The 25,202-nt window shown below is 39.3% G+C and overlaps 1 protein-coding gene across 8 annotated transcripts in view; it reads left to right on the top strand.

The window, feature by feature from the left end:
- Positions 1 to 8,791: 8,791 nt before the first annotated feature.
- SCAPER (S-phase cyclin A associated protein in the ER) overlaps positions 8,792 to 25,202 on the top strand; it is a 422,618-nt gene continuing 406,207 nt past the window's right edge. For 4 of the 8 annotated variants that reach the window (XM_081829597.1, XM_081829604.1, XM_081829605.1 and 1 more), the window contains exons 1-3: positions 8,792 to 8,883; positions 17,749 to 17,815; positions 24,488 to 24,605. In XM_081829597.1, coding sequence (XP_081685723.1) covers positions 17,810 to 17,815; positions 24,488 to 24,605 — 124 coding nt within the window. In that variant the 5' untranslated portion in view covers positions 8,792 to 8,883; positions 17,749 to 17,809. Of the gene's footprint in view, positions 8,884 to 9,240; positions 9,320 to 15,438; positions 15,596 to 15,692; positions 16,066 to 17,748; positions 17,816 to 24,487; positions 24,606 to 25,202 lie in introns of those variants that run through there. The other 4 variants (XM_081829599.1, XM_081829601.1, XM_081829598.1 and 1 more) reach the window with 4 other exon arrangements.

Genomic DNA, 25,202 nt, shown 5'->3' on the forward strand with positions numbered 1-25,202 from the left:
ATCTCCACAGAATGGGACAAAATACACCTTGGTTGACTGCTCCAGAATCACTGATCCTCTGAGCAGTTTTCTGCCCAAGAAAATGGCAGTCACATGACCAACTTGAACCCTCCTCCTTCTGGAGGTGGCCGTAACATACTAACTCATTTCTCAGGTACCCCCTGTGACTTCTGGGGTCAGTGCAGTGGAAGGAAAGTGGAGAAGCCAAAGCCCAGAGAGATGAGATCTGTGTGACATTATGGAAAGAGCATGGACTTTATGGTCAGGTGGCCTTGGCTGGATTTGTCTCTTACTAAGTGTCACACCTGGAGCAAGTTCCTTAATTGCCCTGTGTCTTGATTTCCTCATATTTAAAATACCTATCTCCTAGGGTTGTTATGAGGACTAGATTAGATAACACATGTAAAGTGCCGGTATATAAAAGTACACAAAGGAATGTTGGTTCCTTTATTAGTTTCCTATGGCTACTGTGATAGATTGTGATAATCTTAGTGGCTTAAAACAACATATATTTACTCTCTTACAGTTTTGGAGGTCAGAAATCTCAATTCAGTTTGGGCTGAAATGAAGGTGTTGGCAGGGCCACACTGCCTCCAGAAGGTCTAGGGGACAGCTGACCTTTTCCACCTTCTAGACTGTTTGGAGAGAGCTGAGACATGGAGGAAACATAGCCATTAATGGACATGTTGCCTGAGAAGGAGTGAGAGAGCATAATACCCTGATTGCTCCCTCCTCCCACCCTCCAGTATTCTGTCAGGGTCTCTCACTGGCCAAATCTACCTGGAATCCACTTGCCAAGGGTGCCAGAAATTATAGTTCTCCTAGAGTCAGGGCAGAGCAGGGGGAAGATCGGGAATGGACCAAGAGCAAACAGGCAAATAAGTGTCATGGTCCACACTGTTTGGTATTCAAAATATTTACTTCCTTTATCACAGTATCATGCTTCTTTCTAACAGGATGCAACTATGCTTCACACACATAAAGATGCCCTTGTCATCTCAACGTGGGTGAGATAAGTTGTCATTGCCATTTTAAAGTCCAAGATCTCTAGGGAATTCAGTCTTTCCCAATAAACCCTGTTTCTTATGGTTTGGTGACATATGAACTAATTGGCAAAGTTAAATACCATTGACCTTCTTTGTGCAAAATAGTACAGGAAGAAGGAGAAAAAGAAAAAATGGTTAATATTAATATGTACATAAGAAAAATATGCATAGCTGTTAGTTATTTCTATAACTGGTGATAAGGGCAGAGTTGATATTTATCACTTTCTTCTTTCACTACTCATTCCATGCTTCTATTGTCCTCAGTCAGTGCTTTGACTGATTGTGGTTTTTCACCTGGGTAGTGACCAAAACCTTCATTTCTGAAGGATCTGAGTCCTACTGGTACTACTGGTCTTGCCTTTATTGGTTTTTGCCTTTTTTGGGGTTCTTTAAACTTTTCTGTTGGAGATGGAAAAAGAGAGGCACCCCAGTGATTTCCCCCTGGATACCAGATAGGGTCCTCTCTGCCCTCATTGTTAACTGGACTTACCACTCCATCCAGTATTATAACCTCTCCTCTGGCTATTGGTTCAGTGGCATGAGGGCCCCCAAATAGTCAGGTGGCAGTTTCTATTTCTCATTTACTTGGGTTATTAGTGGGTGCCCATGAAAGTGTAGCTCCCTTGGGACTCTAGCAGATGAGGTAGATGCCTTTCTCCGTATCCCGTCTGTCCATCTGAGTTCATCTGCAGCTGCAATGGAGAGTCTCCTGCACAATGACAGCTTTCCCCTTTCTCTTGTCTCTTCCGGTGGGCTTTCTCTGGCACCCTGCCAAAGGGAAATAAAGCCCAGAAATGGGAAAGAGTTAATGTCCTGTGAGTTGGCGTTGATGAGTTGGTGTTGATGCTTTCCTGTCCTCCAAAAAGGCAATTCTGAAGCTTGTTCCACACTGTTTTTCAGAGGGTTCTTGGTGAGATTGAGTTTCAGTTGCCTACAGCGCTCATCGACTCATTGTCACACATTTATTGGCTTTTCTCCCTTCTCTGGCTCACTTTCCTCTTCCTCACTTGTGCTTCCTGGGATCATTGCCAAGGCAAACTATCCGCACCCAAGACCTGTCTTACGACAAGAACCCAGACTAAGACAGGAACGAAGACCTCTAAACTAGAAGGGTCTAAGGTTGTGGAGAAGGAAAAGTAAATTTTGTCAGTGGGTCATGAGGTTTCCGGAACCTGGCTATTTTGCCTGTAAGAGGAACAGCACCATCTGTTGGTCAATGGCTCAAAGCATATATTCCATTCTGTAGGACGGCACTCTGTCTCACAGGGGTGTTATCCTACAGGTGGTGCTGTGATTATGACTTCAGGAGGCCATTCCACCAATCTACTAGGTCAGTTGTTCTCAGATGATGGGGTATGTGATAAGACTGGTGATATCCAATAACGTGAGTCCATTTCTCTTGCTTTTAAATGAGACCGTTGGTGAGAAGCAACTCATTTAGCATATCATGACAATGAATCATGGAATCAGGACATTCCGTAAGTCCACAGATGGTGTTGCTGACAGAACCATTTTAGATAGGGAAAGAGAAAAAAGTGTCTATTTTAGTGAGGACAAATCTCTGTCCCTCTATGATGGTAGAGGTCCAACATAATCAACATGTCCCCACTGCCCCCAAAGAATCATAACAGGGGCTCAACACTGGCCTCTGCTGTTAGCAGGCTGGGCTTTCTGCCTTGGAGAGGGAAGTCCATGTTGTTGAGCCCAGGCATACCCTTATCCCTGTTGCCGTGGCTGCTAGTACACCGGCCCACTGAACCAGGACTGAGGTGGCTTAATAAAGGAGCTAACGTCAATCACATGGGTCATCCAACTGATAATATCGAGAGCCTTCTCTTCAGTGAATGCTCATTGATAAGCGTTCACCTGAGAAGCAAAAATCCTCATACTATTGGCCAGTTCTGAGAGATCCATCCATATACCTCTTCCATAGATTTCCTTATTACAAATATTCCAGTATTGTTCTTGCCAAGCCTCTGAGTAACAGGCATAATAGTTAGCTACTACCCATGAGCCGGAAGAGGTTTATACTTTGGGCCATGTCCTCTTCAGGCAAAATGGACCTCCAGATGTGCTGCCCAAAGTTCTCCCCACTGAGAGAGTTGACTTTCACCACTTTCCTTAAGAGTCACTCCTGAATGCGATGGTGACAGTGCAGTGGTCCACTTCCACCCAATGCTAACATACTCTGCAGACCCATCTCTAAATTAGACCCAAGTTTTTTTTCCCCCTGACAGCTGGTTATAGGGAACTCTTCATGAGGCCCTAGAGTCTGAGCCACCTGCCCATGCAACTTCCTTGTGCCCTCCTGACCTGCTCAAGTGTGATCTTTTCTATACCATTTTTAATTGATGATGGTTTGTTGCTGTGTGTGCCCAATCTTATGGCAGTTCAAGAATGGCAGCTGAGATCACATCAATCTTGATGTCGTCAAGACCCAGTCTCTACTAGAATTCAGTGCTCTTTCAGCAGAGGAGAACATGGCATTGTGTCAAAACCCTGGTATCCTGTGCTTTGGATCTCTTGTTGGTATTGGCCAGAGGGTCCATACAGCATCCTTACTTGCCACAGACACTTTGGATCTTCTGAATTATTAGGCTTGAGTAGCAGCATAGCAGCTGAACCTGCTGCAGAGCTTTTCGTTTCCCGGGAACACAGGTTTTTCAGTAAATGGGTCAGAGAAATATACCCAAATATGGTATATGTTGCCTCAGTGTGCAAGGTACAGAATTTTGTCTTTCATTTTGAGGCCAGGATTCTCGACTTAATCTTGACATTCGGGCTTGATAATTCTTGGTTGTGGGGAGCCGTCCTGTACATTGCAGGATATTTAGCAGCATCTTTGGCTTCTACCCACTAGATGCCAGTAGCCACTAACTCTTTTACCCCCAACTGGGACAACCCAAAATCTCTCTAGGTATTGCCTGCTAAATGTCCCCTTGGGGACAGAATTGCCTCTGGTTGAGAACCACTGGTATAGAGAGATATTGCAACAATCCTTTCGCTGAATTTTTGTGTCTCTGGCATTCATGTGTCTTACTAAAAATAGTTGTTGCTTCCTGTTCACCAGACCAATAGCGTGGTGTTATCAATGTAGTAGATCAGAGTGATGTTCTATGCGATGTCCAGATGATCAAGATCCCTGTGGGCTATACCGAGACAACAGTTTGAGAGTCGACGTGGCCCTGGAGTAAGATTGTAAAGGTATATTGCTGACAGGTGAAACTTTGCTGTTTCGTGTTAGTAGTCACAGGTTCTTTTGGGAAAGGCTTGGAGAAATATTTATAGTATGTAGTTGTGACAATGTTGCAGGGTCCTTCCTTAAGGGGACCCAGTTTCTCCTGTAATCACTGGGCTCTGGGTATGTGGCATAACTTAGATCTGGGAACTAAATGAGAGGTTGTGACTTCCTTTTGTGACAACTCAAGTCAGGTTTCTGTGCAATAGACCTATAGTTTTCCCAGTTGTATATATCAAGTAATACTTTAGTAGACTGCCCATCTATTTCATTCCTAGAGACCTTGTCATCAAGTCTCTTCAATCATCCTTGGTCTAGAGAGAACAGTCATTGCAGAGTTTTCAAGGATGCCTATGTTTCTCTCACTAATGTTTTCTCAGTGCCTTAATGCCCTCTCGTCCTTTCCAGGAAACATAGTCAGGAAAAGGGTGAGCAGGTTACACATAATAGATCCACTCCAACATTCCCATCACTTTGATGCTTTCACATATTTTACCCTGTGGCTTGACCCTTGTGAATAAGACTTTTTACATTCATTTCTCCACATTATGTGACTGAAGTTCTGGCATCTCAGCTTCATCGAAGTTCAGCTTCATTGAAGTCAACCAACAAAGTAAACCATTAAGGATGCTTCCAGGTGCTCAACTTAGTACATCAAAATCAGAATCTCAGGTAAGGACACCTGTATTGCAACTTAGCCTGGCTCATCAATATATTCTATCTTTTCTGATGTAGCATCCTTAGAATCTACTCCCATAGAGTTTTCTAGGTTACTGCTGATGTAAATGCACACGGTATTGCAATTCTTTGAGTGTGTAAGTTTTTTTATTTGCCCCTATAATAGACCTTACAATTCTGTCCTGGGTTCCTGGATTTGATTATAGAAGTGGGTTTGGAGGTAATGAGGAGTGGCGGATAGAATGTGAATTTGGAGAGAATAGACATCTCTTTCTTTGCAGGGCAACTGTTGTATACAGGATCTTTAAGCAAGGGAAGGTCAGTTTCCTAAGATGGGAGAGGGATATGCTGTGGGATACCACTATTTTATACTTCTATTTCATGTAATTTCTTTACATGGATTAAATATAGTCCATGTGAAGTGCTTCAGCATAATACCTGCTACATAGTAAGTGCTCAATAAGAGCTAAGTACCTCTAGTATATTTTTATAGCATAATGATTCAAAGAGGGGCTTTGGAGTCAAACACACCTGGGTTCAAATCCTAGCTCTACTTGGGGCAGCTGGGTGGCTCAGTTGGCTAAGGGACCAACTCTTGATTTTGGCTCAGGTCATGATCTCAGAGTCGTGATATCAAGATTTGCACTGAGCCTGGTGATGAGCCCTGCAGTGAGCCCTACATCAGGCTCCTCGCTCAGTGTGGAGTGCGTTTGAGATCCTCTCCCTCTGCCCCTCTCCCTGCTCATGCATGTGCTCTCTCTCATTCTCTTGCAAATAAAAAAATAAAATAGATCTTCAAATCCTAGCTCTACCCACTTCTAGCTGTCTGCCCCAAGAAAAGTAAAATCTGGGGCCTTTGTTGATTTGTAAAATGGTAGAAATACCTAATTCTCAGGGTTGTTTTCAGATGATATGAGATTTTCTCTATATATAGTTTGCACATTGAAAATGCTTAGGCAAAGATAGCTATTACTATTCCAGTAATAAGGAAAAACTTAAACAGAGGCCCAGGTAGGGAGAGAAAGAGAGGAAGAAGTGAATTTCAGGGTCTCAATGTATTTTATTTTGTCTGGAACATAGGGTGGTTGAGGAAATGGCCTGGAAATGAGGCTGAAGAGGTTATCAGGCCTGATTCAGGCCTTGTGGGCCATGTCAAGGAGCCTGGAGAGATAGTAGAGCTAGTCACAAAGCACATGGGACAAGTAGTACAGGCCAGGTTATGGTGCAATAACAAATGTTCCAAGCACCTGAGTGGCTTATGAAAACAAATGCTATGTGTCCACTGGGGAATCATGCAAATACATAATCTGGTTCTATTCCATGTCATCTTCACCTTGGAACCCAGGTTGATGGAACAACTTTTCTCTGAAATAAATCACTGGCAGATGGAAAAGAGACATGGTGAACCCATAAGCCGGCTCTCAAAATTTCTGTTTGGAATTGACCCTTCTGCTCACATTTTATTGGCCACAGCAAGTCACATGGTCAAGTCTGCCATCAGTGGGGCTGAGGAAGGGGCATTTTACAGAAGGGCACCAGAATATTTGGCAGAACCATAATTGAAACAGCTTTTGTGGCAAAAGTTAATGAGTGGTAACCCAATTAAAAAATGGGCAAAGGATTTCAATAGACATTTCTCCAGAGACGCACACAAATAGCCAATAAGCACATGAATAGCTGTTGAACATCATTAGTCATTAGGAAAATATAAATCACAACCATACCTTATACCCACTAGGATGACTGTAATCCAAAAGACAGACAATATAAAGGCTGAAAAAGATGTGGAGAAATTGGAACCCTCATTAACTGCTGGCAGGAATGTAAAATGGTGCACCTGGTTTTGTAAGTCATCTGGCAGTTTTTAAAAAAGTTAATCATAGCTACCGTATGACCCAGCAATTCCACTCCTAGGTATATACCCAAGAGAAATGAAAACACATGTCCACCCAAAACTTATACGCAAATGTTCATAGCAACATTATTCATAACGATGAAAAAGGGGAGATAACCTAAATGTCCTTCAACTGATGAATGGATAAATCCAATGTGCAATGTGGTATGTCCATACAATGAAATATTATTTGACCACAAAAAAGGATTGGAGTATTGATACATGCTACAGTGTGGTTGTACCTTGAAAACATTATGCTGAGTGGAAGAGGTCAGTCACAAAATATTGCATGATTCCCTTTACATGAAATGTCCAGAATGGGGAATTGAGGGGAAAAGGGCAAGTGACTACTAAGGAGTATGAGGTTTCTTTTTGGGGTGATGAAAATATTCTCAAATTAATTGTAGTGATGGTTGCACAATTCTGTGAATGTATTAAAAACCACTGAACACTTTAAGTAGGTGAATTGTGTATACCCCCCAATAAGAAAGATAATGAGTGGTTGTTTTTTTGTTTTTTGGTTTTTTTTGTCTTGTTGGTTTTGAGAGGGTCATGTGGAGGTAACCAGGTACTTAACCATGTAGATCTGGAGCTCAGGAGCAGAAATCAGGCCTGGAGATATATACTGGGAAATACAAAGCACAAAGTTGCTAACTGAGAAAAAGCAATCACCCAGAGAGAGTGTGTCCAGTGGGATAAGAGAGGGCTTGCACTTATCCCTCAGGGATACCAACACTGAAGAGATGGAAGAAAGAAGAGGAGACTTCAAAAGAGATGAAGAGGGGTGGTTAGAGATGGAAGAGTGAGATCAAGAGAGTAAAGATGAAAGGCAAGGAAAGAGTGTTTCCAGAAGTAAGGAGTGTCAACTAATGCAGAGAAATTAAGTTAGGTCATGATGAATACGTTCATAGCAACTGCAGTTAGGAGATCCCGAGTGACTTTGGAAAGAATGGTTGCCATATGGTGGTAGGGCAGAAACAAGAGTGCAATGACATGAGTTACTGGATATGAGTTGTAGTTGAGGAAGTAGAGACATTGTTTGGATGATTGAGGAAGTGTAGCGGTGAAAGGCAGATCTGCAGAGAAAAAAAGTAGAGGTTGAAGTGGGGTTTGGTGGGTTGGGTGGGAGATTTCAAGATGGGAGAGGTTGTTTAAATCCTTATGGGAATTAAAGGAGAGGAGAAAAGGAATAGTTGAAAAGAGGAATAAAGCCCCAACCACCTTTTATGAAATTGCAGTATGTTCCCTGATCCATCCTCCTTATGCTCTACCATAAATTTATACTCTTAATTGTGAGGTAGACTCCCCTGGATTCCACGACTTCTGCATATTGTGGGTAACAAGGGAGAGGGAAAAGTTGAGTCTGAGTTTCCCAGATGGATGAAAAGTGATGTGGAATATTCATTTGATAATTATGGTCTGCCTTGAGTCTCTTTTCTGTTTTGTTCAGAATTGTGATTTAAACACCGTTCATGTGTTTATTTTGTCTTTGAAGTAGAGAAAACACATCTGTTAGGTCTTTGTACTTTGAGCCTTTCAAGCCTGGAACACAAGAGGGGACGAATAAAGCTTCACTGCGGAGGGTAGGCTGTGCTCGTCGGGCGTAGTCCTGCATGCTTTTCCGAAGCGTTTTCACAAGTACAGATTTTTGTGAGGCGGACTTCCAGGTCGCCAATCTGTGGGACTAACTGGCGGTGAGATGGGCGGAGGAAAGGGACTGAATCCAAGACTGTGGCTAAAAGCAGCGTGGCGAGCGCATCCTGGGAAGAGGTCCGGAGAAGCAGCGACGCCGGGACAAGGAAACCTAACCCACGCCCAGCTTCCCGCCTCGGCGGCCGGACGGCGCTAACCCGGCTGCGCCTGCGCGCGGGCGGCCGCGGCGAGGGGCCCCGAGCAGCGCGGCCACTGCTGGGAGTCACGTGGTGCCCCGGGCAGCCGCCCCGCCCCTCCGCAGCCGCCCCGCCCCGCCCCGCCCCTTTCCCGGCGGGACGCTCGGAGCCGCCCCGAACTGCGCAGGGCGGCCGGGGGTGAGTGTCCGCGAGGGGCGCGCGTAGCGTAGACCCGGGAGGGCTTGGGCTGGGGCACGGGCCGGCAGAATGCGTTGCGGGGTCCAAGGGACAAAATGGCGGCGGGTACTCCCCTTCACCCTCTTCCCTCACCTGGGAGTGCGGGCGGAGAGGGGCAGCGATCTGTGCTGGGGGAGGGGAGCCGCGGCTGCTCGGGAGGGCCGGGGGTTCCTCTCAGGAGGCTTGGGGGGCGGCGGTGGGCAGGCTCCTGGCCTGCCTTGCGGGTTCAGCTGGGGTGTGAGGGACGTGGGACCCTGCGCACCCCACGGCGGGGGAGTGGGCGGGGGACTGCTCACCCCATCACGGGGTGCGCGGCGGCGCGCTTGTCGAGGCTTCTGGAATGTCCAAACTGCAAGGGGCTTCCGGAGGAGACTCCCACCGGCTCTTCATTTGACAGGTGATCGCCATCATCATCTCATTCTCCGCAGGGTTTACCACGCTTTCCCTGCTCGATTATTCGGGTCTTAGTTCTGCCAGGGAAGCAGGGCGGGAATGGTCTCTCCGTCTTACAGATGCATAAACTGAGGCCTGGAGGGCTGAAGAGTTGAACCAATGCCTCGCACCTGGGAGTAATAGGACCCAGCCTTCTGCCTCTGTTAGTGCTCCTTTCCACCACTTCATTCGCGCCTTCTCCCCCCAGCCAGTGAGTGACGGGATTTTTAGAAAGCAGACAGAAAACTGATTCTCTGAGCACCTGCTGCTGTCAAGTGGCTCTCGCTGAGATGGGGCTGCCTGCCTGAGAGCAGCTTCCTGTTGCTGGTGGACTGTATCCCTCATTCTGTTTGTGCCAAGATATTTTCCACGAAAATAGCTATTCATTATAGTCATCTTACCGAATAGATAGCAATTCTTTGTATGTATTATAATTTGTTACAGTTTACACATTGATTTCACCAACATTAACTATTTCACTCTCATAATCCGAGGTGGAAGGGTGGGATAGGCATTACGTTCATTTTATGAATGGGGAAACTGAGGTTCAGAGACCTTATGACTTGCTCCGGGATCACCCGCTGGTGAATGGTTGATCTGGGATGATGCTTTCCCACCTAGGGTTGGTAATCCGACCATTATCCCACTCTGATTTATATTGGTGCTCTGGCCCTTGTATTTTTTTCTGTGACTTTTCCTCAGAATGTGTTGGATGCAGATTGATTTATGCCACATATGGAAATGATCTGAATAATATCCACTAAGGAATTAATATTTTATTTTTCTTTCAAGATTTTATTTAAATTCAAGTTAGTTCACATATAGTGTAGTATTAGTTTCAGGGGTAGAATTTAGTAATTCATCAGTTTCATATCAACACCCAGTGCTCATTACCTCCTAATGCCCATCACCCAGTCACACCATCCCTCCACCCACCTCCCCTCCAGTAACCCTCAGTGTTCCTTTTATTAAAGAGTCTTTTACGGTTTGCCTCCCTCTTTATCTTTATCTTTGTTTTTCCTTCCCTTTCCTTATGTTCATCAGTTTTGCTTCTTAAATCCCACATATAAGTGAAATCATATGGTATTTGTCTTTCTCTGACTGACTTGTTTTGCTTAGCATAATACACACCAGTTCCACCCATATCGTTGCAAATGGCAAGATTTCATTTTTTAGGAATTAATATTTTAATTAATTTAATATTAATCAAAGAGTCAATTTTTAATATTGGAAAATTTCTTTGTGGGAGGAAGTGTGATAATGATGGCTTTGAAGGCAAATTGATCTGAGTTTGAATCCCACCCTCACTACTTGTCCTTTGGCAGATTACTTAATTTTTCTGAGTCTTGATTTCCTCATCTATAAAATAGAGATATCATTCACCTCATGTATTTGTTGATAGCAAGTAACTGAGGTGTCTGTAAAGCATTAAGAACTCCTCCTCCATAGCTCTCAACAAATGCTTGCCTCTTCTTTCTCCCTGCTCCCTTGTGCTGCATTTTTTAATTCTCTATAGTTAACCACCTTTGGTCAGTCTGCCTGGTGGATTATGCATGGAAGCATAATCAGTGTTACTATACAAATGCATTTATAAATAATTTTGGTGACTAGGGTTCAAAGGATTAGTGTTTTAAACATAGACTTTAAAAATGTCCTTAGGGCTTCATAAATACTTAAGAATCACTAAAAGTTTGATTTGATATTGTTATTAATATCTTCACTTAACCTCTTTCAGGAACGTTTTAACGATAAGATGAGGGGCTTTTCTTTCACCTTCATAACTAACCACAATTCATCCTAATTTTAAAGGAGAAACAAAATTATTTGGGAATCACATGTGAACATTCTTTAAACATTTAGAAAGTGGTGGTGGCATTTAGTGGGAAGTTAAACAGAATTCTCTCTAATGGTGCAATCCTATATCCATTGTGACATTGGCGTTTCTGAAACTGTAGAAGTGATAACTGCAAGTGGCTTGAATAACAAACTAATTAATAAAAATCTGTTTCCAGTTTTATGCTTGGATGGTAACCTTCTTCACAAATATGTTTGGCTTTGACAGTACATCTTATGGGGTATAAACAGCAAAAAGTCCTAGTGGAACCACCTTACAAAATTATTAGGAAATGATTTATAGAAAGTCTTTATTTACTCTGGACATGAAACACTAAAGATTTCATGAAGTTTTGCTAAAATAATGACTACTTTTTAGTAATTTCTTAAAGTAGTAAGTGATGTAGGAAAGACCTTAGGGTTCGAAGCCAGTGGCCAAGAAAGAATTCTTGAGATGTCTTTGGTGCAAAAAGATGGTTTTAGTAAAGCTTGGGACAGGACCCATCGGCAGAAAGAGCTGCACTGGGGTCATAAGGAGTGGCCCATTATATCTTTTCAAGCTGGGGTGGGGATTAGGGATAGCGCAAATCTCTTAAGGAATTTTGGAAGCAAGGTTTCCAGGACCTTGAGGGGGCTATTGTTGGGAAAAAGTAATTTATTACTGTTTAGTAAAACCCTAGTCAAGAGACCCTTCACATGTATATCGGTGGGTCATATGCTTGGGGGATGATTGCCAACGTGTATCTTGGGGAGTAGAGATAAAGTAAGTTTCCAAAGAAATTTTTATATGTTAAAGTAGATTTACAGGATCCTGGAGGGTCTGGTTAAGATTGCCTTTTGCCCTTAGCAAAGTATTAACATCAAAGCAGCTGAGTCCCTAGAGGAATGTCACTCTGCCTGTTTTAAGGACTTGTCAATGGGCTGTAGGTAGTAAGGAAATTTAATTTTTCTTTTGCCTTTGTTTCCCACATTGGTAAATTCATTATATATTTTGAAAACATGTGGCTTAGAATAGTAGAATTAATTGCTATGTACCAGTCTATTTCAGTAATTATGTATGCATGGACAGTCTTGTCTCATAAAAGCTAACCCCCCTTCATTGTTTTGAAGCAAATCTCAGACATATTTGATTTGTAAAGATTTCAGTTTGTGTTAGGCTTGTTTAATATAGTATTGCAAAAGAAAGGTAGTTTGGTATTTTCAAAGAGGCATGCCGGGTTCATGGGAGAAGATAAATGCCTCCTAGTTGATTTATTCATGGTAGTATATATGTGAGTGATCAGAATTGAAAATTTCATTAAACAGCTTGGAACTATAAAATGTCTGTGGTGTTCTTCAAAGTACTTATTTTGCCATAATACATTTATTTTCTACTCAACAAAGATGTGAACAATTACTGATAGTTTTTGAGTATGCCGACAATGGCATTCTGTAAGTACCAGACTCAGGGAAATATTCAGATTTTCTTCAATTTCAGAAAATGCCAGCACATTGAGTGATAGATTTTGTGAACATTGGATATTGCCAAACCCAATTTTTCTAGAATTTATTGGCAAACATGAGAACAATTCATAGATGTACTGTCCTGGCTTCTGTTAGATGGGCCTATATTTTTTAGAGTAGAGTTACTAGCAGGCTTCTCACTGTTTTGAACCTCCCATTTACTTCTTGCCTTTTCAGAACCTGTGTACGTAAACTCAGGTAAAGAAATGAGGCAGGCCTTTGCTGGCATTTGAGCCAATCTTCCCATTTCCATTTGTAGGACTCTCAGGTGTCTCCACAGACTTTCTGGGACTGTAGGGCAGACTAGGACAAGTGAGACTTCAGTTTATCACTGGCAGCAGCTTGTTCAGAAATCTCTGGGCCAGTCAATCCTAGTGTCTGTTCCGTTTACTGACTTGTTTTTGTTGTTGTTGTTTTGTGCTCCATTTTCTGCTTGTCCATTGTTTCACTGTAGCCTAGAGTTTCTCAAATTTACTTGAATAGCACTGCCAATATTTGCCATATCCATTTTTTATATTAACTGATTGTTTATGACAGTGTTATAAATTTTCTTTTAAAATGGAAGTAAAGGTTTTAGAGAAAAATGTTATAGAAATAATAGTATAGGTGGTAGATATGGCAAATATGAAAGTAGTAACTGAATGCTTGAAATTTTGGAAGTTCTGGGTTAGGTATTAGGGTTTTTTTTGTTTTTTGTTTTTATTATGTTATTCACCATACAGTACATCATTCATTTTTGATGGAGTGTTCCATGATTCATTGTTTGCGTATAGCACCCAGTGTTCCATGCAGTACGTGCCCTCCTTAATACCTGTCACCGGGCTAACTCATCCCCCCACCCCTCTCTGCTCTAAACCCTTCAGTTTGTTTCTCAGAGTCCATAGTCTCTCATGGTTCATCTCCCCCTCCAATATCCCTACCTTCATTTTTCCCTTCCTTCTCCTAATGTCCTCCATGCTATTCCTTATGTTCCACAAATAAGTGAAACCATATGATAATTGACTTCCTCTGCTTGACTTATTTCACTTAGCATAATCTTCTCCAGTCCCATCCATGTTGATGTAAAAGTTGGGTATTCATCCTTTCTAATGGCTGAGTAATATTCCATTGTATATATGGACCACATCTTCTTTATCCATTTGTCTATTGAAGGGCATCTTGGCTCTTTCCACAGTTTGGCTATTGTGGAGATTGCTGCTGTGAACATTGGGGTGCATATGGCCCTTCTTTTCATTACATCTGTACTTTGGGGTAAATAGCCAGTAGTGCAATTGCTGGGTCATAGGGTAGCTCTATTTTTAATTTTTTGAGGAACCCCCACACTGTTTTCCAAAGTGGCTGCACCAACTTGCTTTCAGGGTTTTTAAAAATAGCTTTATTGAGATATATCTCACATACCATAAAATTTAGCCATTAAAGTATATACTTCAGTGGTTTTTAGTGTATTCACAGATTTGTGTAACCATCACCACAATTTACTTTAGAACATTTTCAGAACCCCAGTGTGAAACTCCGTAACAGCCATTCCCCATTCCTGACCTCCCTCGCTTCTCCATCCTACTTCCTGCACCAGCCCTAGGCAGCCACTCATCTTTTTTTTCTCTATGGATTTGTCTATTCTGGCATTTCATATTAATAAAATCATATGTGGACTTTTGTGCCTAGCTTCTTCCATTTAGCATAATGTTTTCAATGTTCATCCACGTTGTAGCATGTATCAGCACTACCTTTTTTTTTTTTAACACTTTATTTTTTTAGGGCAGTTTTAGGGTCACAGCCAAATTGACAGGAAAGTACAGAGACTTCCCATATCCTCCCTGCCTCTACTTATGCATAGCTTCCCCCTTTTTCAACATCCCCCACCAGAGTGGTATGTTTGTTACAATTGATTTAACTTATATTGACAAGTCCCTGTCACACCAAAGTCTATAGTTTACATTTGTATTTACTCTTGGTGTTGTATTTATGGGTTTGGACAAATGTGTAATGACATGTATTGTATCCACCATTATAGTATCATAAAGAATACTTTCGCTGCCCTGAAAATTTTGTGTTCTGCCTATTTATCCCTCCTTCTTCCTAACTGCTGTAACACTTGATCTTTTCCTTGTCTCCATAGTTTTGACTTTTTCAGAAACTTTATGTCTTTTTATGGCTGAATAATATTTTATTGTGTGGATATACCACATTCTATTTATCCACCAGTTGATGGACATTTGGATTGTTTCACTTTTTGAATATAATGAATAATGCTGCTATAAACATTTGTATGCAAGTTTTTGTGTGGACATGTTTTCATTTCTCTTGGATATATACCTAGCAGTGGAATTGCTGGGTCATATGGTAACTCTGACTTTTTGAGGAACTGCCAGACTGTTTACAAAACCAGCTACAGCATATTACATTCCCAACAAGCTGTGTATGTTACCTCCAGTTTTTCCACATCCTCTCCAATACTTGTTGTTTGTCTTTTGAATTATAGCCATCCTAGTGGGTGTGAAGTGGTATCTTACTGTGGTTGTGATTTGTATATCTGTAATATTCAACATCTTTTTGTGTTATTCGGTATTTGTATATCTATTTTGGAAAAAAGGACATAGCCTTTAAACCTCTTCATCTTTATAGATGAAAATACTGATACTCAAAAGAGATTAAATGACTTCTCAAGGTCACATAGCCAGTGCTTTGGTTGATTCCAGTGTCTCTATATACTCTTTCCACTATATCATGCTTTCTCCTACTTTTTAGAAGTAAGGAATACAGATGAAATGGTCTGGAAATTCAGATGTAAAAGATCTCTGTCAGCTGGGGATGTCAGAATAGGCTTTTTGAAGATGACTTTTGAGTTGATCTGGAACAACTGGAAGGCTTTGAATATGTAGGAGGGTGAGAGCAGGACAACATGGTGAGCAAATATTCTTTAGCATGGGCTTTATTTATTAGTAAATAAGTATTTAATGCCTACTCAATGCCAGGTACTGTTCTAGGTACTGAGGCCATAGCGCTAACAAAACCAACAAACACCGTGAAGCTTATGTTCTTGTAGGGAGAGATGGACACTATACCAATTAAGTAAATAATATAAGGTGATAAATGCTCTAGAGAAGTGGGATAGGGAGTGTCAGGGGTGGGAGTCAGAATAAATGGGTTGCAATTTTATTTTATTTTATTTTATTTAAAGATTTTACTTTTTTAAAGTAATCTTTACACCCAACATGGGGCTTGAACTCAACAACCCTGAGATCAGGAGTTGCATGCTCTACTGACTGAGCCAGCCAGGCACCCTTGAATGAGTTGCAGTAATAGAGTGTTTGAGAAGGCCTCGCTGAGGAAGTGACATGTGAGCAAAGATGGAGTAAATCTTGAGTGTTCCAAGTAAGTACAAAGCCCTGAGGCAGGTGTGTGTCTGGCATTTGGGGGAACATAAAGAAGCCATTGTGGCTGGAGAGGAATGAACATCAAAGAGGAGAGGAGTTGAGGTATGGTCAGAGAGGTATGAATATGATAGGCTACTGTGAGGACTTTGGCTTTTACTCTGAGATGGAGAGGAATTGGAGAGTTGTGAACAGAGGCACTGCATGTAAAAACAGAACAGTTTAAATGAGATATAGTTCATACATCATATAATTCAGCCATTTAAAACTTTTTTACATTAATTAATTTGACAGAGGGAGGCAGGGAGAGAGAGAGCATGAGCACAAGTAGGGGGAGCTGCAGAGGGAGAGGGAGAAGCAGGCTCCCCGCTGAGCAGGGAGCCCAACATGGGGCTCGATCCCAGGCCCCTGGGATTGTGACCTGAGCCAAAGGCAGACACTTAACTGACTGAACCACCCAGGTGCCGGCAATTCAGTCATTTAAAAAATGGCTTTTAGCATATTCACAGAGTTGTGCAATCATCACCGTAATGGATTTTAGAACATTTCGTCATCCCCAAAAGAAACCCCATCAGTCATTCCCATTTTTCTCCAACTCCCTAGCCCTAGGCAACCAATAATCTGTTTTCTGACTCTATGGATTTGCCTATTCTAGACATTACCTATAAATTATATAATATATTGTCTTTTGTGACTGGCTTCTTTCACTTAGCATAATGTTTTTAAGGTGCCTCCATGTTGTAGCATGTATAATTGCTTTATTCCTTTTTATGGCCCAATAATATTCCATTGTATGGGTTGTTTCCACTTTTGGCCATTATGTATAATGCTGCTATGAATACTTGGATGTAAGTTTTTATGTGGACATGTGTTTTCATTTGAGGTGCTGCATTTTAAAATGAGCAGATTCACTTGGCAATGGATAAGTTACCTAGGCTCCCATCCCTGAAGCACCTAGGTTCTAATTGCTACTTTCTTTTCTTTGTTCATTATAGGGTTAGACCATTCTTTCTAGCAATATCTCTGGCCCTTTTTGTTCTATCTAGGTTTCTGCTTTGGGTTTCTTTGAGTAAAGGTTTGGCCACATTATGTTGATATCCTGAAAAGTAAGATCTGTTCTATGTGGAGGCTTATGTAATAGCAATTAAAATATTTTGATAAAATCTGTTTTCTGAAGTTCCTAAGAAGAGGTACAATGTTTTATATACTAGTTGTCATTCATTAGTGGGTCATAAATCAATTTAATGAAAGCAGCATTTGAAAAATGAGAAGGATATGTCAGAATGCATCTCACACAATAGGGATAAACATTAGGAAATTTTGTTTCAGTTAAACATATATTTGTGAACTGAGTAAGGATATACTGTATGTGTGTTGTGTGCACTATATAAATGGTAGTAAAAAAAAAGTCTCTGCATTGAGATCTCATAGACTATTCATTTAATTAACAGTGTTTCTCTTCTATTTAACTTAAAAAAATTTGGGGGGAGGACCTTAAGGTATTCTTAAGTATGGAATATTTAAAACATGCTATATTATATCCAAACAGGCAGTATAAAGGAGCAGTTTTATTTTTTGTTGTTTAATGTAATGACAAACTTGTGATGAAACTTGTATCTTTTTAAGTATAAATATTTTTGACAATGTTATGAGTAAGAGTATATATATATATATTTTATTGTAGGAGTCACACCCCAGGGGTTTCTGTGGTAAATGAGCTTCTTGGCATACGAGGAAATTAAAGAATGATGGTAAGTGATCGAGCTACCTTAAATTCTAACCTTAGTTTTTTTGTCCTCCTTTCCTTACATCTCTTTTTCATTTAGTATCTTTGCAGTATACCCTAGAGCATCAGAGATCTTTATTTCCTTTAACAACTTCATAGTATTTCCTATTGATTTGTCTTGTTTTTAAACAGGTCTAATGGGCAAAGTGTAGTAAAGCACTGCTAGTCTGCCAACTGTGGCTTTAAGGAATGTGGCCAAAAACCCGAGAGTAAATTAAAAATGCCTGTGATCATCCTTAACAGATAATTCATACAATGAAAGTATGTTCACTGTACTTGTAGAATTCTTGAGCTTCTTATTCAGAACCATAGTAGTAACATTCCCATAATTCTAACAAGTAAGAATTGAAAGCTGATAGCTGGATAGGGAAGAAGAGAAAATAATTGAGAATTAAGCTTTTGTGTTCTGCCTAATCATCAGGAAGTAAAGAACTCAAAAAGTCTAAAAAGCACTTTGGTCTGGGCCCATTTATCTTACAGCTACATCCTCTGTACTTCTATAGCTCCCGAGGGCATATTATAATATCATACAAAAGTTGTTCATAGTGATAACCTGAAAATACCAAGAAAAGAGGAAGTTCCTTCAGTAGCCTCCGTTTAAAAGTCAGGGAAGTATGATTCGGAGATTTTTATCCAAAATGGTAAAATGGAAAAAATTTGTGCTTAGCAGGGCAAACTTTAGTTATAGATTTATGTTGACTACCTCATTTCCCAATGATGTTCATTTATTCATGATATACTTATTTCAGTCATTCATGATTTCTTTATCATGCCAATTTTTCATCATTCATGGGGAAGATAGATGGTAAATACAGTGATGTTCATTTATTCATGATATACTTATTTCAGTCATTCATGATTTCTTTATCATGCCAATTATTTGTCATTCATGGGGGAAGATAGATGGTAAATATGTAATTATAGGATTTGAAATGTAATTGTGAGATGTACTACAAAAGAGTACAGGTTGGTTCAAGCATTTAAAAGTGGTCCTGGCTAAGTCTGGGGGTTAAAGTACTTCATTCTGAGAGAGTTACTTTTTAAGTTGAGACTTGAAAGACCAGTAGGTTTTAGTTGGGCTGGGGGGAATACCGTGTTAGCATGCTTTCAGTAGCACATGCTCAACAGTGTCACCAAGGATTTGGTAAATTATATTTTTCAAGGAATTTGTGCATTATATCAAATATTGTAAGTTGATATGTTAGTTATAATATCCTTTTACCTTTTTAAAGCCTGGAGGTTTTAGAATCTGTAGTGATGTTCCTTTATTATTCCTCATATTGGTTATTCTTTCATTAGTGTTTTCAAATAACCCATTTTAGGTTTTATTATTAGTTTTTCACTGTCATATGTTTGTCTTGTATTTTATTGGTTTTTGCTGCCTATCATTTCCTTCTTTTTTTGGAATTAATATGCTACTCTTTCTAGCTTCTTGAAATAGAGACTCAGATCATTGATTTTTAGCTTTTTGTCATTATATCATTTTATGGCTATACATTTTCCTTTAAGCATGGCTTTGGCTGCTGTACAAGCACTGGTGTGTCATATTTTTATTATGATTCAATTGAAAATATTTTAAAATTTCCAATGTGATTTCTTTGATCTGTAAGTTATTTAGAAATGTATTGCTTAATTTCCAAACATGAGGATTTTTCTGGTTATCTCTCTTTGGTACTTTCTATTCTTTGAAATTTAGTGAGGCCTGCTTTATGACCCAGGGTATCTACAGTCTGGAAAATAACATACACTTGAAAAGAATGTATATTCTACCATTGTTGAATGTTGGGTTCCAGATATGTCAAATATGTCAAGTTTGTTAATTATGTTATTCAAGTTTTCTGTATTGTTACTTAACTGTTTTTGTCTCCTTATTCTGCCAGCTTCTTAAAGAGGTATGTTAAAATCTTCCATGGTGATAGTGTTTTTTCCTATTTCAGTTTTTCCTTATATGTTATTAGATACACATTAAGAATTGTTATAATTCACTGGTTGATGAATCTTTTACACTTATGAAATATCATTCTATCTCTAGTGGTAATCCTTGCCTTAAAAGTCTGCTTTGTTTAATATTAATATAGCTACCATCCTTTTTTTAAATTTTATTTTAATTCCAGCATAGTTAACATATAGCATTATATCAGTTTCAGGTGTACAATATAGTGATTCAGCAATTCTATATATTATTCAGTTTGTTTCTTTTGTTTTTTGTCCATTTGTTTCATTTCTTAATTTCACATATGAATGAAATCATATGGTATTTGTCTTTCTCTACCTGATGACTTTTTTTTTTAATGATTTTATTCTTTAATTTATTTTAGAGAGAGAGAGCATGAGCAGGGGAGAGGGGAGAGGGAGAAGCAGACTCTGCGCTGAGCACGGAGCCTGATAGATGGGGCTTGATCTCACGACCCTGAGATCATGGCTGAGCCGAAATCAAGAGTCAGACAGTTAACTGACTGAGCCACCCAATCTAGGTGCCTCTCAATCTGGTCTTTTAATTTTCTGGGCCATATTAAGTAGACTCACCTTAAAATCTTTGTCTGATAGCTCCATTATTTGGATCATGTGTGGGTATATTTCTATTTTCTGGGTTTTTTCCCCTGATTTTCAGATATTTGACATGTTTCATAGTGTGTCGTAATTTTTGATTGGGTGCAGATATTACATGTGAATAATTTATTAGATAAGATGATAATATATTCCCTAGAAAAGATGATAAGATGCCTAAGATGGTAGTATATTCCCTAGAAAATTTAGTTTTGTTTTTGGCAATGGCTAGGGACACTAGCAGTCATAGTTTAATCCTGCCAGATATTGAAATGATTCAAAATTGGCTCTGTTTTTTTGTGAGGGCTTATCTATTTCTAGTTTACCCTTATTCTAAGGGGATGGAACTTCAAGGTTTCAACCTAACGCCTGCGATGGCCCTGGACAGATTTTGTTTCTGTACTTTTGCAAGTCTGTCAAACTCTGGTCAACTTTTCTGTCTTGGCTGTGTCCGTTGGAATTGCCAGGTGCCTCTGGGACAACAGCAGCCCTGATTGCTGGACTCACCTCTTTAAATTTCTTATTTTTCCTGATCTTGCCCTATGATTGCTTGCTTCCTTCACTTTTTTCTGGTGCTTTAAACAGATGTTTAAAAAATATTTTGTTCAGCTCTTACAGTTTTTCTCAAGTGGATGGTTGGTCTGAATTACCTAGCCCTATATAAGCAGAAGGGAAGTTTATTTCTTATTCGCATAATAGTTCAGTGCAGGTATTTAGCAGTCAGCCTTTCACACTGTAATTCAGGGACCAACTCTATTTTTGTCTTTTTCCTCATTCTCTAGAGTTCTGTGTTGGATCCTCTGCATCTGGCCAGTAAGTGGGAGAAAAGAGAGAGAGAATATAAATGGTGATATATGAGATTTTCTTTATAAGCCAGGCCTGGTAATGGCTTACCTTATTTTTGCCTATATTTTAGTGTGCAGAATTTAGTCATATGGCCATCTCTCTGCAAGAGCCCAGTAAGTGTTATATAGCTCTGTAGCAGGACAAAAATTTAGTGGTTTTGGTGAACATATTGTCTCTGTCACAGAGGCTGTTATAATAATTTATGTTTGACATGATGATGGCTCAGATTCGCGTGATATTAGTGGATTTACAATTTCAAGATATATTTAGGAGATAGAATTGGTAAGATTCGATATCTGTTCTAACAGAGATCTCAAAACAAAGTAGCTCATACAAGACTGAAGTTTATTTTTGTCCCTTGTGATAGTCTGGACAGCCTTAGTTGATCTAGGGCTTTACTTTACCTTTAGAAAGATGTGAAATGTCAGTAAGATCTGACAAAGTTATCATAGGTTGCTGTACAGAATTCCAGCTCCACATCCTATATTAGGGAAATTGTACCAGTTACTCAGTTTCTCAGATAAGTTTGTGGTTTGTTAAAAGTATACATAAGTGCTACCACTCTTAGAATTTTAATGTACTCCTGGTGTTCAGTGACTGGTAATCTTGTCTTCATACTACTTAAAATATGAAGGGCTTTAGTAGTGGGAATTTAAAAGAAAGGGTCTTTCCTGAATTATTTAGAAAGCTGAAAAACCATTTTAAAAAAGAAGGGAAATAGTTTTATGAGCAAGTAGTATTATGGATGGATTTTGAAGAACTTGTGAGAAGTAGTAACTTTAATGGAGGTACAAACATAAAAATTTAATAAATAGTGCTTGAAGCCAGTTTAGGATTATGAACAAAGTTGCTTAAAGTAGAAATTATTTAGGTTTTTTTTAGCCTTAGCAGATAGGTTAAAAATTTCTTTTCCCAATCTAGGAGCAAGTCTCAGAAATTATATACTTAAGTCATAAACTGTAAGTGTTAAACATAAAAACTTTCACTTAGGACTGATGTTTATGCTTTTTATTGAAACATTTAGTATTTGAACAAGCCTCTGCAAAATCTCCATGTGGCACTAGGTGGCACACTGTGACTTTGGGATGAAAATAGTATATTTTGTTTAAGTCTCCTGGAAGAACCTAGATGAAAATTCTGTTTGAAATAGACATCTGTAATGTTATGAAGTATCTCAGAGTCATATATTGAATAGCAAACCCTGATGCTTAGATTAAAATGCTTAAAACTATTGTATTTAAGTTACTACTGACATCTTTATAACAATAGGGTTATTAAAAATGACTAGAATTCGTGAGTTATTGAAAAGAGGTCACTTAGCATATGTTACAGAATGCACCTGTGATTTTATGGAAAAATGGTTTTCAGTCAGATGTTGTAGTAAGATGAATGTTATGATATTTTTGCATGTGAAGTACTAGAATTAAGAATTAAAACAAAGTCTTGAGTTGGTGGTAGCTTTTTCTTTGAATTTGTGTATGTGTACTAAGAATAAAAGAACTAACTTTGGGGTGCCTGGGTGGCTCAGTTGGTTAAATGTCTGCCTTTAGCTCAGGTCATGATCTTAGGGTCCTGGGATGGAGCCCCGTATGGGGCTACCTGCCCAGCAGGGAGTCTACTTCTCCCTCTGCACCCTGCCCCTGGCTTGTGCACATACTTGCTCTCTCTCTCTCAAATAAATAAATAAAAGTCTTTAAAAAGAGAACCAACTTTGCAAAATTTATGGTAGAATTGAAACATTTATAGAAGAAAAGAATATTAGATTTCAAGTTTTCTGTTTTAGCATTATTATAGCATTGCTATCTTGTGATCACTTTAGTTCCTAGAAATTCATCACTTTATGAAGACTCTTAGAGAATAATGTATAGAATAATGCATTTTATGATATATATATCTCCTTATATCTACCTATAAGATTTTATGTGATTGCATAATTATCTGAAATTATCTGAAAAAGAGCTGAAAAGTAGGCCACCTATTTAAACTTGTTCATCTGGCCTATAAGGAATAGTGATACTTCTTGCTTAAAACAATGCTTAGGTAATTTAAATGGTAGATGCCAACTAAATTATTTATAGAGCTAATAATCACTGGGAGATGTGTTTAATCCAAAAAAAGGAGATTTTATAGTGTTAACTTGATTGGAAAATATGGGAATAGAGATGATTCAAGAATTTTGCACAGGATGGAGCTGAAATAGTGGTTGCAGATTAATGAGTTTCAGCATAAGCTTATGAATTAGGTAAGTAGATGCCATGTGGATATCCAGGGTAAAGTCAGAGGAATGAAGGAATGTGGGGGCAGGTATTTATTTTAAAGATGTAAAAGTTAAGTTCTGGCTGCTTTCACATAAAAAGGCATGATTGACTAGTTGTCACAGAGACTGTATGGCCTGCAAAGCCTAAAATAAAAAGTTGTTATCTGGCCCTTTGTAGAAGTTTGCTGACCCATGCTCTAGAGTGTAGTGCCTTTTTTCTTCTCTTCAAGTCATACTATTCATCAGTAAGTTACTTTGAGAATAATGTGTTGCTTTCTTTTTTACACTCCCCCAATAAACGAGCACTTAAAATCAACCAGTAGGTGAGGAGAACCCAAAACAGAAAGGAAAGAGTAACATACTGCAAGTGAATAGTGTAATCACATTGAAAATAAGGGTGAGGATGAGAAGAAATAATTTAAGTAATTTTGGAAAACAAAATCCAGTACTTTGGATACTATAAGGCTAAAGATAACTATATAGAAATGTTGTAATCTTGTTAATAAATCTGTGGGTGAGCAATTCTGAAACTACTTTATGTATGTAGTAGAATTGAACAGATAAGTAAATATATTTTAGGTAATGAGAACCAGGTTTCTGACTGGCAGAGAAAGAAATTATGAATAAGGGAAAGGCTAAAATGAACCCTGTGTATAGGATTGAAATCAGAGGATCAGACCTGTTGCTGTGTAAGTGGTGGTGCTGAAATGTGTACAAAGCAGTATTTGTGCTTCTTAGGGCACATTTTCAAACCTTGGTTTGTATTTATTCTTGAAATAATTTGTTTATGTTTAAAATTGTAAGACCAGTCTTTTCAGAAATAAAAAGATCTGTGATTTACTTTCTTTTGTCTGTTTAACTACCTTTTCAATCCTAAATTAGTTTTAAGTGTTTCCTTTGTGAGAAAATGTGAGAAATAATGAATTTGTCAGCCAAATATATTTTATATGTTGACTAATTAATATATATTCTTTTTTCTGTATATAGGCGTCATTCCAGCGCTCCAATAGTCATGACAAAGTAAGGAGAATAGTTGCAGAGGAGGGTCGTACAGCAAGAAACCTGATAGCTTGGAGTGTTCCTTTAGAAAGCAAAGATGATGATGGTATGTATTTTTAAAATGTTTCATTTTTGTTGTAAATTAGGAGGGTATATTTAGTCTTAAACAGTAGATAGACTGAAAACTCTTTACAATTTGAACTGTTGGGCAAATTAGCATACGTTAAATAAGAAATAACTTTTTATTGCTTTTTTAAAAAAGATTTTATTCATTTATTTATTAGAAGGAGCATGCACGAGTGGGGAGGGACAGAGGGAGAGGGAGAGCAAGAATCTCAAGTAGACCCCGTGCGAGGGGGAGGAGCAAGATGGCGGAGGGGTAGGAGACCTAAATTTCGTCTGGTCCCAGGAATTCAGCTAGATAGTTATCAAACCATTCAGAACACCTACAAACTCAACAGGAGATCGAAGAAAATAGCAGTTCTATGCACAGAAAAGCGACCACTTTCTGGAAGTGTATATTTTTCTGGGGTCGTTGTTACCCTTTTAGCATTTTGTTCTCTCATTCATCTGTTCTCCTATGGACAAAATGACAAGACGGAAAAACTCACCTCAAAAAAAAGAACAAGAGGCAGTACCGACTGCCAGGGACCTAATCAATACAGACATTAGTAAGATGTAAGAATTAGAATTCAGAGTGATG

Source organism: Leptonychotes weddellii, chromosome 9 (genome assembly GCF_054177405.1).
Source record: "Leptonychotes weddellii isolate Sample4059 chromosome 9, ASM5417740v2, whole genome shotgun sequence".
Taxonomy (NCBI): Eukaryota; Metazoa; Chordata; class Mammalia; order Carnivora; family Phocidae; genus Leptonychotes; species Leptonychotes weddellii.